This window comes from Nicotiana attenuata, unplaced genomic scaffold (genome assembly GCF_001879085.1).
Source record: "Nicotiana attenuata strain UT unplaced genomic scaffold, NIATTr2, whole genome shotgun sequence".
NCBI lineage: Eukaryota > Viridiplantae > Streptophyta > Magnoliopsida > Solanales > Solanaceae > Nicotiana > Nicotiana attenuata.
In genome coordinates this window covers 87,494-102,515 of record NW_017672343.1, presented here as the reverse complement: position 1 = coordinate 102,515, position 15,022 = coordinate 87,494, and the positions used below count along the sequence as shown (strand labels likewise).

Below are 15,022 nucleotides of genomic sequence, written 5' to 3'. Positions count from 1 at the left end.
TTTTCTGATTTACATGTCATTTCTCCTACCAATTTTTATACGGTTAAAATCGGGCTTGCCTATTCGTATAACTAGCCAAATTCGGGGGGGGGGGGGGGGAATTTCACATAAGAACAACTGGGCTCCCTACTTTTCAATTTTATAGTCCACATTTCAATTTACAATCAACTAGCTCAAAAATAATAGGCTAAGATTCAACATCCAACTTCAATAGGTTTTTAAAAAAGACTGCTCAAGCTTTTAAGTTAATTTTAGAATCAGTAACTGTGACTTAAATAAATAAGGATAGTTCCAATCGAGGATAAAACTTTCTCTCTCGGTGCACGATTGCGTGCATGCTATCCTGCGCTGATCGGAAATGGGGAGGGGACGACCAAAGAAGATGGTAACAAAGGTCCAACTAGCTGAATTCATAGCATCAGGAAGTAGATCTGGCAATCTGGGGAGGAATTGTGAAGATGATTCGCAGAAAATAGCCCTAAGTTGTGACAAAAAAACACCAGCGAGCTCGGCAAATTCTGCAGGATTGAACAACATACGGCTGAAATTAATACAGGATCTGGGACTCTTGAGCCCTAGCATGAGTAATACCACACCTCAACCAGCTGTTGGGAACACATACCCAGCTGTTGGAATGAGCACTGTTCCATTGACTACTGTTTCATCAATGGAAGAACCAGCTAACATGAAGGAGAAGAATAACATCGAGGAAACGAGTAGCTCAAAAATCCTGAAGAAACAGCAAGCACAGAATCAAAGTCCAACAAAATCAACAGACCCAGAGGCAGCTAAAATAGAAATTGGGCAGAATGAGAAGAAATGGACAAACCTATTCATGGGGAATAAAATGGCTGCAAGAGGAATGGATCTTGTTTATATACCTCCTATCATTCAAGATGGAGTCAAAAAGGTTCAGTTGCAACAAGAGGAGATGGAAGTGGAGAATGCTAAATGGCAAAAGGCGATAATAGTATATGTTATTGGAAATTCACCCTCAATAGGAGCCATGGAGAGATTCGTAGCTAATCAGTGGAATTTTGCTGTGAAACCTGCAATTTTTTATCACAATGAGGGTTATTTCGTTATTCTATTCAGTAGTATGGACGATAAGAATGCAGTCTTATATTCAGGGCCATATACAATGGGAGCAAAGCCATTGATCCTAAAATCATGGTCAGAAGATTTCAACCTTTATAATGAAGTTTTGAAAACTATTCCACTATGGGCGAGTTTCCCTAACCTTCCTTTGAATTGCTGGGGAAGGGTTACTCTAAGTAGAATTGCTAGTAGACTGGGCTCTCCTCTATATGCTGATGAATGTACAAGTAATGTTTCTAGAATTTCTTATGCCCGAGTACTTATTGAAATGGATATCAGTAAGGAGTTGCCCAAAAACATTAAAATACAAGACCCTACAGGACAAGAGTTTGAACAACTGATAGAGTATGATTGGGTGCCAAAGTACTGCAAAAAATGTTTGATGGTGGGACATAATTGTGAGGAAGAACAAGGGAAAACTGGAGCAGTCAAAAACAATACACAAGGTGAGCAACAGCACAAAAGACCAGTAATGCCTAAACAACAAGGTTGGAATGGCAGTGTAAATGGTAATCTGCAGCAGCCAAAGAAACCAATAACTCAATGAGTGGCAGTAGGGCCAACAAAACAAGTAGTGAAGGATATAGGCAAGCAGATAGCCCAAGAGCACCAGACTGATCCATAGAAAGCCAATACAGACCAGCAAGGATGGACAAAAGCTAAAGGCAGAGGAGGAATAACAAGTCCAATACAACAAATACTCACTATAAATAATGGATTCTCTCCACTAAGAGAGGAAACAATGGAAGGCAGTACAAGCTGGCAAGATGATGGTAAAGCTGGTGATAGTATGGGAGAAGGATAAGGGAAAGCACCACCAAATCCAAAGCTTATATGAAGATAGTCACTTGGAATGTGAGGGTATTCAATAAGGTACATAAGCAGAAGGAGATGAAAATTTTCTTGAAAAAACATAAAATTAGTCTTATAGCTATAGTAGAACATAGAGTACAGTCCAATAAAGAAAGAGAGATCATCAATAAATGTGCACCTGGATGGAGTTGGTGTTCTAATAGCTCAGATACTGAAAAAGGGAGAATATGGATTCTATGGGACACTACTAGTATTCAGTTCACTCTGATTGAGAAGCATGCTCAATACATCCATGGAATAGTTGAAAACAGTTGTTCTAGCAAACAAATTGCTTTTACAGCCATATATGGACTACATACCATTGCTCATAGGTGTGACATGTGGGAAGCTCTAAGGAGTATAGACTCTCAGTTAACAAACTCCTGGCTTATCATGGGAGATTTTAATGCAATAAGGGATATTGAAGATAGGGTGAATGGCACAGTGGTACAGGAAAATGAGATCAAAGACTTTAGATCTCTAATGGAGGACTGCAGTTTGAATGAACTGGGTACTATGGGTAGAGATTATACATGGACAAATAGCCATGTTTATAGCAGAATTGATAGAGCCCTAGTCAATGCACACTGGATGATAAACATGCCTCCAGTGCAAGTCCATGTGATGGATCCTCAGTTTTCTGATCATTCTCCTTTATGTATAGAGTTGGAAGCAGAACCAGAACACAAAGGGAGACTTTTCAAGTTTTTTAATTGTCTTGCCGAGCATCCAGATTTTGATAGTGTTATTAGAGACAGCTGGAACAAGGAGAACAGAAATATAAAGGATATCTGGAACAATCTAAAAAGTGTCAAAGTGGCCCTTAAGAGTCTGAACAAAAAGGAATTTACTAGTACAACAAGCAAGGTTCAGCAATTGAGGGAGGAGTTAGCCAGCATTCAAGCACAAATAGGACCACCACAATAACAGCTGCTATGTTTGAATCAGAGAGAAATACAAAAAAGCAACTGGAGAAATGGAGTAAAATAGAGGAGAGCATTTATAGACAAATATCTAGAATCCAATGGCTCCAACTAGGTGATTCCAACACAGCCTTCTTCTTTGCAAGTATGAAAGGGAGAGTAGCACAGAATCAAATAAAATTCCTGCAGGATGACAAAGGAAGGTTGATCAGCAAAAGAGATGATATTGAACAAGAGATTGTGGGGTTCTACAAAGGACTGCTAGGGAGTTCCACAAATAGTATTCCTGCTATTGATCCTAGAATAATGAGGAAAGGACCAGTGCTTACAAGATCTCAGCAATTACAACTTATAGCTCCTTTCACTAATGAAGATGTGAGGAAGGCACTGCAGGAGATTGGAGACTCAAAGGCACCAGGTGGGGATGGTTTCAATGCATACTTCTACAAGAAGACTTGGCAAATAATTGGTAATGACATCACCAAAGCTGTTTTGGAGTTCTTTATGAAGGGCTAATGTATAAACTAGTAAATAGCACAACAGTCACTCTGATTCCAAAAGTGAAGAACTCCTCTTCTGTCAAATAGTTCAGCCCAATATCTTATTGTACTATCAAATATAAGATCATTTCCAAGATGCTCACAAGTAGTAATGGAGTCCCTAGTTGATATGAGTCAAGCAGCTTTTGTACCAGGCCGGATATTGAGTCATAATATTCTACTGGGGCATGAACTTGTTAAAGGGTATGGTAGGAAGGGTGTATCACCAAGGTGTATGGTAAAAATTGATATGCAAAAGGCGTATGATTCCATAGAATGGAATTTCCTTGAACAAGTGCTCACAGAAATGAACATCCCAGGAAAATTTCTATCATGGATCATGGCATGTGTCACTACAGTGTCATATACTAGTTGGCAATGGGAAGCCAACAAGGCCATTTGATGCAAGAAGGGGAGTTAGACAAGGGGACCCATTGTCACCATATCTCTTTGTTCTAGCTATGGAGTATCTCACTAGAATATTAAAGACTCTGAAGGATAAGCCTGATTTCAACTACCATCCCAGGTGTGAGAAGCTGCATATTGTTCAACTCAGCTTTGCAGATGATTTATTGTTGTTCTGTAAAGGAGATGTGGTATCCATTCAGCTACTTTACCAGTGTTTTGACCAATTTTCAAAAGCTTCAGGTCTGATTGCAAACCAGGAGAAAAGTTCCATATATTTTGGAGGGGTTACAGAGGATATCCAACAACAAATTATCCAGTGCTTAGGCTTTTCCACAGGCTCCCTACCTTTCAGGTATCTAGGAGTTCCACTGAATACTAAGAGATTATCCACAATTCAATGTCAACCTCTGCTGGATAAAATGCTAGGCAGAATCAAGCACTGGACAGCCAAATTCCTATCATATGCAGGGAGATTGCAATTGATCAAAAGTGTATTGTTTGCTGTACAGTCTTTTTGGTCCCAAATCTTCCCTTTGCCTAAGAAGATCATTCAAGGAATTGAGACGATTTGCAAAAGGTTCTTATGGACTGGAGAAGCTGAGAACAGGACTATAGCTCTAGTAGCTTGGAAGCAACTGTGTTGGCCAAAATCTGCAGGGGGTTTGAACATGACTGATATCTTAACATGGAATAGAGCTGCTTTGATCAAACATTTATGGAATATAAACAAAAAGAAGGACCGCTTGTGGATTCAGTGGATTCACACATACTATATAAAAAACCAGGTAGTATGGAATGTGAAGGCTAAACAAGCTGCTTGGCTCACTCAGAAGATCTTAGGTGCTACTAAATACTTGACTGAGGCAAGTATAGGAATAGAAGAAGTGATGAACATGCAGGAATACTCCATCAGGCAGGTGTATGACAAACTCAGAGGTGAATTACCCAAAGTGGAATGGAAGAGGTTAATCTGTAACAACATGAGCAGCCCAAAATAGATATTCAACCTATATCTGGCAATTCTTAGAAGATTGTACACGAGAGACAGATTACTGGGCTGGGGCATAACAATTTGTTCAGATTGCTCGCTATGTGAAAGAGAAGCAGAAAGCCATGATCACTTATTCTTCAAGTGCCACTACTCAACAGCAATATGGAGGAAGCTACTACAATGGCTGGGAGTAACAAGAGCTGTACAGGGGTGGAATGAGGAAGTTCAATGGGCTGTGCGACATGCAGTAGGGAAGAAACAAATACATGTAATATACAGAATGCTGCTAGCTTGCACTGTGTATTACATATGGCAGGAAAGAAACTGGAGAACATTTCGAGGAACACAAAGGAGCTGCGAGGAGTTAACTAGAGTGATAGTCCAAGATGTGCATTGTCGAGGAAATTTGAATACCAAGGTAGCTAGTAAACTGGAGGAATCCAATTTTTATCCATAGATTGTAGATAAATAGCCATGTAGAAATGAGGGCACTAGATTTGGGGCTGCATGTCCAAATCTATGTCTATTTTGAGAGGGTTTTGTTATACTTGTAAATATTTTCCTGGTAATAATAAACAATTAATTACCAAAAAAACTGTGACTTAAATATTAACTCAACAAACCAAATCCATTTGAGTGGTAAAAATTAGATTTTTAACAAAAAAAAATATGTGGGTTTAAATTTCGAATTTGATTTTGTAAGAAATTTTGAGTGGGTGTTATTTAGACTTGTTAGAAATAGTATAAGGAGGTTGTATATAAAATTTAAAGTCATTTAATAGAGATTTGGACTCGTTTTGAACAAGAATTATAGCTGAAAATCGTGGAAGAAGTTCGTCTACAAACGCTTGTATAAAGGTGTATAAAAGTGTATAATAGTGTATAAGATGTGTTTATACACTCATATACACTATTATATAAGATTATACATAATTATATAAAAAACTGACTTCGTCTTATTCCTTGCATCTTTTTTGGAATTTAACTCAAATCTTGCTCAAATCTGCTCCAAATCACTTCAAATTTAAAATTTGAACTCCTTTTGATATTTTCAATCAATTGGAAAAACACCCAATCCAAACAACTATCAAACTCAAAAAATCGTATTTCCGAAAGCAAAGTTTTGAATGGCCTTCAATGGTGGACTTCTACTCTTTAAATTTTTTACATTGCAACCAGGTGATACGGGGGGGGGGGGGGGGGTAGCAGAAAATACACGGGCCCTTGAAGTATATGTAGAAGATGTGAGAAGAAGAGAGAGTGAAAACAATGTTTGTGAGAACACAAATTTAAATCCATAGCTTTTAGAAGCAATGGTTGTACGAATATGTACAATATGAGCTAGGTCGGGTAAAACATAAAATATGGGATTTTTTGTTATGGTGTGAAGTCACGTGTATTTTCTTGTAATTCTTTTAAAATTGGGACGAAGTTCTAGGCCCGGCCCCAGTTATATCGGAACATGTTACGAAGACAGATAGGTAAGCTCGTGGATCAATGGCCGATCAAAATCGAGGCCAGTTGTGATTGAGAACGAAGCAAGAAAGAAATCAAGCAATATCGAAGGAGGCCTGCTACGTCGAATAACAGAAAGGCGAGATAACCGCGATCGAGTGTGATGACCAAAAGGTCATCACTCATTTTGAAAGTAAATTCTATGTTTCGAGGCCTTAAAAACCTCTTTTTTGTCTCACCTTGATTTGCGTGCGCAGTCCGGACACGTTTCCGGAAAGCTTTTATGCGGAAACTAAGTAAAATATGGAAATTGGCTTTTAAAATTGAATGGAGTTGACTTTGGTCAACATTCTTGGTTAACGGATCCGGACCCGTGATCCGATGGTCTCGTAGGGTCCGAAGTAAAATTTGGGACTTGGGCATATGCCCGGAATCGGATTCCGAGGTCCCAAGCCCGAGAAATGAATTTTTAAAGAAAATTGTTTTTTGGAAAATATAGAGGTTTTTAGAAGTGAATTGATGCATTTTCTTGATGGTATCGGGCCCGTATCTTGATTTCGGAGCCCAGTACAAGTTTGAAATAATAACTAAGTTGAATCGGTAAAATTTGGTAAAGATCGGAATTGGTTTGGTATAAAACGGACCTATAGTTGAGAAAATAGTAATTTTGATGTTCTTGAGTAATTTCATGAATTTGAGGTTTAATTCATATATGTTGATGTTATTTTGATGATTTGAACGCACGAGCAAGTCCATATGATATTTTTGGACTTGCGTGCATGATTGGTTTGGAGCCCTGAGGGCTCGGGTGAGTTTTGGATAGGCCACGGAGTGGAATTGGACTTTGGAAAATTGCTGGTGTGTTGCAGATCTGTAGCAGGCCTCTGATCTCGCAAATGCGAGATCAGGCATCGCAATTGCGATGCAAGCAGGGATCGCAAATGCGGTGATTTTGTCGCAAATGCGAAGATCCCAGGGCCATCCAATTCTCGCAAATGCGAAGTCTTCAGTGCATGCCCAGAAGTCGCAAATGCGACACTTTAATTGCAAATGCGATATCGCAAATGCGACTGGTCCCTCGCAAATGCGAAGGTGACCGGATTTTTCCATTGTCGCAAATGCGACATATTCTTCTCATTTGCGAAGTCAGCATGGACGCAATTGCGACATCAGAGACTTGCTAAATGAATTTCAGACGGGATTTCAACCATTTTTACAACTTTCTCAAAACCTAAACTCTCTTGGGCGATTTTCTAAAGAAAAGTTCTTCTCCAAATTAATTGTAAGTCATTTCTAACTCATTTTCTTTAATCTACAACATCTTTTCACATGATTTCAATCCAAAATCAAGGGTTTTCATGGGGGGAAATTGGGTGTTTTGGGTAGAACTTAGGATTTTCAAATTTTGGGGATTTGGACCTCGATTTGAGGTCCGATTTTAAAACAAATTATATATTTGAGTTCATGGGTGAATGGGTAATCGGGTTTTGGTTCGAACCTCGGGTTTTGACCATGTGGGCCCGGGGTCGATTTTTGACTTTTTGGGAAAAACTTTAGAAAACCTATTTTCATGCATTAGAGTTGATTCATTTAGCATTTATTGATATCGTTAAGTAAATTGTGGCTAGATACAAGCTAATTGGTGGTGGAAACAAGAGGTAAAGCGGTAGTTGAGGCTTAAATTGTGTTCGTGGCATTGAGGTAAGTGTTTTGTCTAACCTTAGCTTGAGGGATTAGGAGTTGTGTCTTATTTGCTATGTGTTAATTGTTGAGTATGAAGTATAGGTATGGTGACGAGTATCTATATGTCGGTGTCAAACATGCCCGTGAGTTTTATACTATGATAAATGTGACTCTGTTTCGTATTGTTCATGCTTTATATGATGATTCTATTGTTGAACAAGGCTTGTGGAAGTATTATTGGTAATTGAACATTGTAGAGCGTTGGCTCAAGTTGTGAATTGAGTTGTGGAAGTATTAGTGGTAATTGAACATTGTAGAGCGTTGGCTCAAGTTGTGAAGTAATTGTGGAAAACAGAAGAGGTTTATGATATTGTCTCCCTTGCCGGGATGTTATTGCATTTGATATTATCTCCCTTGCCGGGATGTTATTACTCATGATATTGTTTTCCCTTGCCGGGATATTGTTGTTGTGCTTTTGTTCCCTTGCCGGGATTCTATTGTGATTTTATTGATACCCTTGCCCGTATTTATTTGTGATTTTTGCTTGGGTAAGGAAGAGTGTAAAAGCATGAAGGGTGATGCCGTACATGATATTTGTGAGAGAGTATTAGTGCACGAAGGGTGATGCCGTACCGATATTGTGAGGTTAAAGCACGAAGGGTGATGTTGTACCGCATGATGTACAATGCCGCGCCGCACGATGTAAGTGATAATGCACGAAGGATAATTCCGTGCCATGATTATGCGAGGTAAAAGCACGAAGGGTGATGTCGTGCCGATTATATTGATTCTTATGGTGAGGACGAGAGTAAAAGCACGAAGAATGATGTCGTGCACTTGTCTTTGATTTCCTGATTCTTGCTGATAATTGAGTTATTGTGTTCTTTACTTTATTTAATGGTTTCATGTTGTTACTTGATTTCCCCGCAGCATGTTTTCCCCCCTCCTATCTTTACCTATAAATTTTTGCATTTACTTTTCCGTTGTATATGATTCAACTGCACAGGTTTATTTGGTAGTCTGGTCCTAGCCTCGTCACTATTTCGCCGAGGTTAGGCTAGGCACTTACCAGCACATGGGGCTGGTTGTGCTGATACTACACTCTGCACTGTGTGCAGATCCCGGTGCTACAACTTTGGGACCACAGTGAGGTTGCTGCTTCCAGTCCATCAGGCGACCCGAGGTAGTCCTGCGGCATCACAGGCCTTGGAGTCTCCTTCTATCATTTCCTTTCTGTTTTTACTTATTCAGAGACAGATTCGTGTATTTCTATTCAGACTTTATTTGTAGTATTCATAGATGGTCCGTGACATTGTGACACCAGATTCTGGGTAGGGTTGTACTTAGACTTCCGCAGTTTGTATTAATCTAAACCATCAAACTTCGTCTTCCCCATTATTTTTGTTATTATTATTTCCGCTGCTTTTGTTATGTTTTTTTGAAATTGTTAAGGGATCAAAAATGAAAATGGTTAAATAATTGGAATAATTAGCTTGCCTAGCTTTCACTAGTAGGCGCCATCACGACTCCCGAGGGTGGGAAATCTGGGTCGTGACAAGTTGTTATCAGAGCTCTAGGTTGCTTAGGTCTCACAATTCACGGACAAACTTAGTACAGTCTGATGGATCGGTACGGAGACGTCTGTATTTATCCCCCATAGGCTACAGAATTAGGAAAAACTTCACGTTTATTCTTTCCTATCGTGCGATCTGGTTTCTCAATGCTAATTGAACTTCTACTCTGTTCTTTCGCAGATGGCGAGAACACGCGCTTCTTCATCCGCTGATCAGCAGGCCGAGCCCCCAGCGGCAATATCTATAAGGGGCGGAGAGCGAGGTCGAGGCCGTGCTAGGGGCAGAGCTCAGCCCAGAGCAGCAGCACCAGTGGCGGAGCCTCAGGTTGAGTTTGACGATAAGGTTCCAGCCCAGACAGTTCCACCAGGACCAGCTCAGGTCCCAGAGGGGTTCATTGCTACCCCAGTACTCCAAGATGCTCTGGTCCGTCTAGTGGCCCTTATGGAGAGTGTCACTCGGGCAGGCTTACTTCCTGTAGCACCAGCTGTCTCTCAGGCTGTGGGAGGAGCACAGACTCCCGCTACCCGCACTCCGAAGCAGATGGCTCCCTAGTTTCAGACTCCAGCAGTTCAGCTAGTCGGAGCAGTTCAGCCAGGTGTGGTAGCTCAGACCGGAGAGGGAGCATCTATGTCTACCGATGCTTTGTGGAGGTTGAATAGGTTTACCAAGCTGTTCACTACTACTTTTGGTGGTACATCTTTTGAGGATCCCTAGGATTATTTGGATAGTTGTCATGAGGTTCTACGGAACATGGGGATAGTGGAGACCAATGGGGTCGACTTTGCTGCTTTTCGACTGTCTGGATCCGCCAAGACTTGGTGGAGAGATTATTGTTTGGCTAGACCAGCTGGGTCACCGGCTTTGACTTGGGATCAGTTTTCTCAGCTATTTCTGGAGAAGTCTCTTCATATCACTCAGAGGGAGAACTATCGGAGGCAGTTTGAGCGTCCCCAGCAGGTATCTATGACTGTCACTCAGTACGAGACCAGATTCATTGACTTGGCCCGTCATGCTCTTCTTATACTTCCCATTGATAGAGAGAGAGAGAGAGAGTGAGGAGGTTCATTGAGGGACTCGTTCAGCCTATTCGACTGCAGATGGATAAGGAGACGGGGAGCGAGAGTTCTTTTCATGATGCGGCCAATGTGGCCAGGAGAGTGGAGATGGTTCTATCACAGGGGAGTGGTCAGGGGTCTAACAAGAGGCCTCGTCATTCGGGCAGGTTCAATGGTGCCTCATCTGGAGGCAGGGATTCTTTTGGTAGGAGCCATCCTTCCAGGCCGTTTCATTCAGCACTTCAGGCTTATCACGGTGCTCCAGGTGGCCGTGGTTCTCATACGCAGTATTATGATTAGCAGTCCTACTGTGCGCCACCAGCTCCTATCAGTACACCGCTACTCCAGAGTTTTCAGGGTGGTCATTCAGGCCGTCAGGGTCAGTAGTCTCAGCAGCCGAGGGCTTGTTATACTTGTGGCGATACGAGGCATATTGCTAGATTTTTCCCTCGAGCACCGAGCACCAAGCAGCTCTCAGCATCAGGGTTCCCGTGCCATGGTTCAGGCACCGAGCGTTCCACCGCTCGCTCAGCCAGCTAGAGGGGGAGGTAGAGGTGCTAGAGGTAGAGGTAGAGGTATTAGAGGTGGAGGTCAGGCCGCTAGAGGTGGAGGCCAGCCAGCAGGAGGCCGTCCCAAAGATGTAGTTCAAAGTGGTGGGGCCCAACCCCGATGTTATGCTCTTCCAGCTAGGCCTGAGGCTGATGCCTCCGATGCAATTATCACAGGTACTGTTCTGGTTTGTAGTAGAGATGCTTCAGTTCTATTTGATCCAGGATCTACATACTCCAATATGTCATCTTATTTTGCACCGTATTTGGTCATTCTTAGTGATTCTTTGAGTGCTCATGTATATGTGTCTACATTGGTGGGTGATTCTATTGAGGTAGATCATGTCAATCGTTCCTGTATAGTTGTGATTGGGGGTCTTGAGACTCGAGTAGATTTGCTACTTTTGGATATAGTTGATTTTGATGTCATATTGGGGATGGACTGGTTATCACCTTACCACGCTATCTTGGACTGTCATGCCAAGACTGTGACCTTAGCCTTACCGGGTTTACCTCATCTAGAGTGGAGAGGGACTCCTGGTTATTCTACCCGTAGGGTTATCTCATATATGAAGGCTCGGCATATGGGATAAGGGATGTTTGGCCTATTTGGCGTATGTTCATGATTCTAGTGCTGAGGTTCCTTTTATGGATTCTGTGCCTGTTGTTCGTGAGTTTCCTGAGATATTTTCTTCAGACCTGCCGGGCAAGCCACCCGACAGGGATATTGGCTTCTGCATTGATTTGGCTCCGGGCACTCAGCCCATATCTATCTGTCGTATTGTATGGACCCGCCTGAGTTGAAAGAATTGAAGGAGAAGTTGCAAGACTTGCTTGATAAGGGCTTTATTAGGCCTAGTGTCTCGCCTTGGGGTCCGCCGGTGTTGTTTGATAAGAAGAAGGACGGATCGATAAGGATGTGTATAGATTACCGGCAATTGAACAAGGTCACAATCAAGAATAAGTACCCATTGCCGAGGATTGATGATTTGTTTGACCGGCTTCAGGGTGCCCAAGTGTTTTCTAAGATCGACTTGAGGTCGGGCTACCATCAGTTGAGGACTAGGGCATCCGATGTCCCTAAGACAGCTTTCCGCACTCAGTACGGGCATTATGAGTTCTTGGTGATGTCATTCGGGTTGACAAATGCCCCAGCAGCTTTCATGGATTTGATGAACCGAGTGTTCAGGCCTTATTTGGATTCCTTCATGATTGTCTTCATTGACGATATTTTGATCTATTCCCGCAGCCGGGAGGAGCACGAGCAGCATCTTCGAGTCATTCTTCAGACTCTGAGGGATAGTCAGTTGTATGCTAAGTTTTTGAAGTGTGAGTTCTAGTTAAGTTCAGTTGCATTATTGGGTCACGTTATTTCAGCAGAGGGTATTCAAGTGGATCCGAAGAAGATAAAGGCAGTCAAGAACTGGCCTAGACCCGCATCAGCTATAGAGATTCGGAGCTTCTTGGGTTTGGCAGGCTATTACCGTCAGTTTGTGGAGGGGTTTTCATCTATTGTAGCCCGGATGACCAGGTTGACCCAGAAGGGTGCCTAGTTCAGGTGGTCGGACAATTGTAAGGCGAGCTTTCAGAAGCTCAAGACGACTTTGACTACGACGCCAGTGTTGGTTTTGCCCACAGGTTCAGGGCCATATACAGTTTATTGTGACGCATCTCGTATTGGACTTGGTGCGGTGTTGATGCAGGATGGCAAGGTCATTGCTTATGCTTTGCGGCAGTTGAGATTCATGAGAAGAATTATCCAGTTCATGATTTTGAGTTAGCAGCCATTGTTCACGCGCTGAAGATTTGGAGGCACTATTTGTATGGCGTGTCATGTGAGGTGTTCACGGATCACAAGAGTCTGCAGTATTTGTTCAAGCAGAGGGAACTAAATTTGAGGCAGACGAGGTGGTTGGAGCTATTGAAAGACTTTGATATCACTCTTATATCATCCAGGGAAGGCCAATGTGGTGGCCAATGCTTTGAGTAGAAAGTCAGCTAGTATGGGCAGTCTTGCGTATATTTCGGTCAGTGAGAGACCGCTTGCTTTGGATGTTCAGGCTTCGGCCAATCAGTTCGTGAGGTTGGATATCTCTGAGCCCATCCGTTTGTTAGCTTGCACAGTCGCTCGTTCTTCATTATTTGAGTGTATCCGAGATCGGCAGTATGATGATCTTCATTTGCTTGTCCTTAGAGACACAGTGTGGCACGGAGGTGCCAAGCAGGTTACAGTTGGAGATGATGGAGTCTTGAGGATGCATGGTCATATTTGTGTGCCTAATGTGGATGGGCTTCGTGAGTTGACTCTAGAGGAGGCCCATAGCTCCCGGTACTCTGTTCATCCGGGCACCGCTAAGATGTATCAGGATTTGCGGCAGCATTATTGGTGGAGGAGGATGAAGAAGGACATTGTTGCCTATGTAGCTCGGTGTTTGAATTGTCAGCAGGTAAAGTACGAGCATCAGTGACCTGGTGGTTTGTTCCAGAAGATTGAGATTCCTGAGTGGAAGTGGGAGAGTATCACTATGGACTTCGTTGTTGGACTCCCACGGACTCAGAGAAAGTTCGATGCAGTGTGGGTTATTGTTGATAGGCTGACCAATTCAGCGTATTTTGTTCCTGTGGCAGTTTCCTATTCCTCGAAGCGGTTGGCCGAGATCTATATCCGAGAGATTGTTCGTCTTCATGGTGTGCCCGTGTCTATCATTTCTGACCGAGGTACGCAGTTTACCTCACATTTCTGGAGGGCAGTTCAGCATGAGTTGGGCACACGGGTCGAGTTGAGCACAACATTTCATCCTCAGATGGACGAGCAATCCGAGCGTACTATTCAGATTTTGGAGGATATGCTCCGAGCTTATGTTATTGACTTTGGAGGCTCGTGGGATCAGTTTTTGTCTTTAGCGGAGTTTGACTACAACAACAGTTACCAGCCGAGCATCCAAATGGCTCCTTATAAGGCTTTATATGGTAGGCGGTGTCGGTCGCCGGTTGGGTGGTTTGAGCCGGGAGAGGCTCGGTTGTTGGGTACAGACCTAGTACATGATGCCTTGGACAAGGTTAAGATCATTCAGGATAGGCTTCGTACAGCTCTGTTCATGCAAAAGAGTTATGCCAACCGTAAGGTTCATGATGTGGCATTCATGGTCGGCGAGCGGGTGCTACTTCGGGTGTCGCCTATGAAGGGCGTGATGAGATTTGGGAAGAGGGGCAAGCTTAGCCCTAGATTCATTGGCCCGTTTGAGATTCTTGATTGAGTGGGAGAGGTGCCTTACAGACTTGTGTTGCCGCCGAGTTTATCAGCCGTGCATCCAGTGTTTCATGTGTCCATGCTTCGGAAGTATCACGGCGATCCATCCCACGTGTTAGACTTCAGCACTGTCCAGCTGGACAAGAACTTATCCTATGAGGAGGAGCCGGTAGCGATTCTAGACCGGCGGGTTCGTCAGTTTAGATCGAAGAGTTTCCCTTCTATTCGTGTTTAGTGGAGAGGTCAGCTTGTTGAGGCAGCAACTTGGTAGTCCGAGTTCGATATGCGGAGCCGATATCCCCATCTTTTCTCCGACTCAAGTACTTCTTTTCTATGTCAGTTTGAGGATGAACGGTTGTTTTAGAGGTGGAGAATGGTGATCACTCATTTTGAAAGTAAATTCTGTGTTTCGAGGCCTTAAAACCCTCTTTGTATCTCACCTCAATTTGCATGCATAGTCCGGGCGTGTTTTCGAAAAGCTTTTATGTGGAAACTAAGTAAAATATGGAAATTGGCTTTTAAAATTAATAGAGTTGACTTTGGTCAACATTTTTGGTAAACGGACTCGGACCCGTGATCCAACGGTCTCGTAGGATCCGTAGTAAAATTTAGGACTTGGCCATATGCCCGGAATCGGATTCCGAGG

General features: G+C 42.7%; 1 protein-coding gene across 1 annotated transcript; it reads left to right on the top strand.

The window, feature by feature from the left end:
- The first annotated feature begins 1,932 nt into the window (after positions 1-1,932).
- Positions 1,933-2,877, top strand: LOC109212845. Its single transcript, XM_019376539.1, has one exon. The coding sequence runs from the start codon at positions 1,933-1,935 to the stop codon at positions 2,875-2,877; it is 945 nt and encodes a 314-aa protein (XP_019232084.1).
- The last annotated feature ends 12,145 nt before the right edge of the window (positions 2,878-15,022 follow it).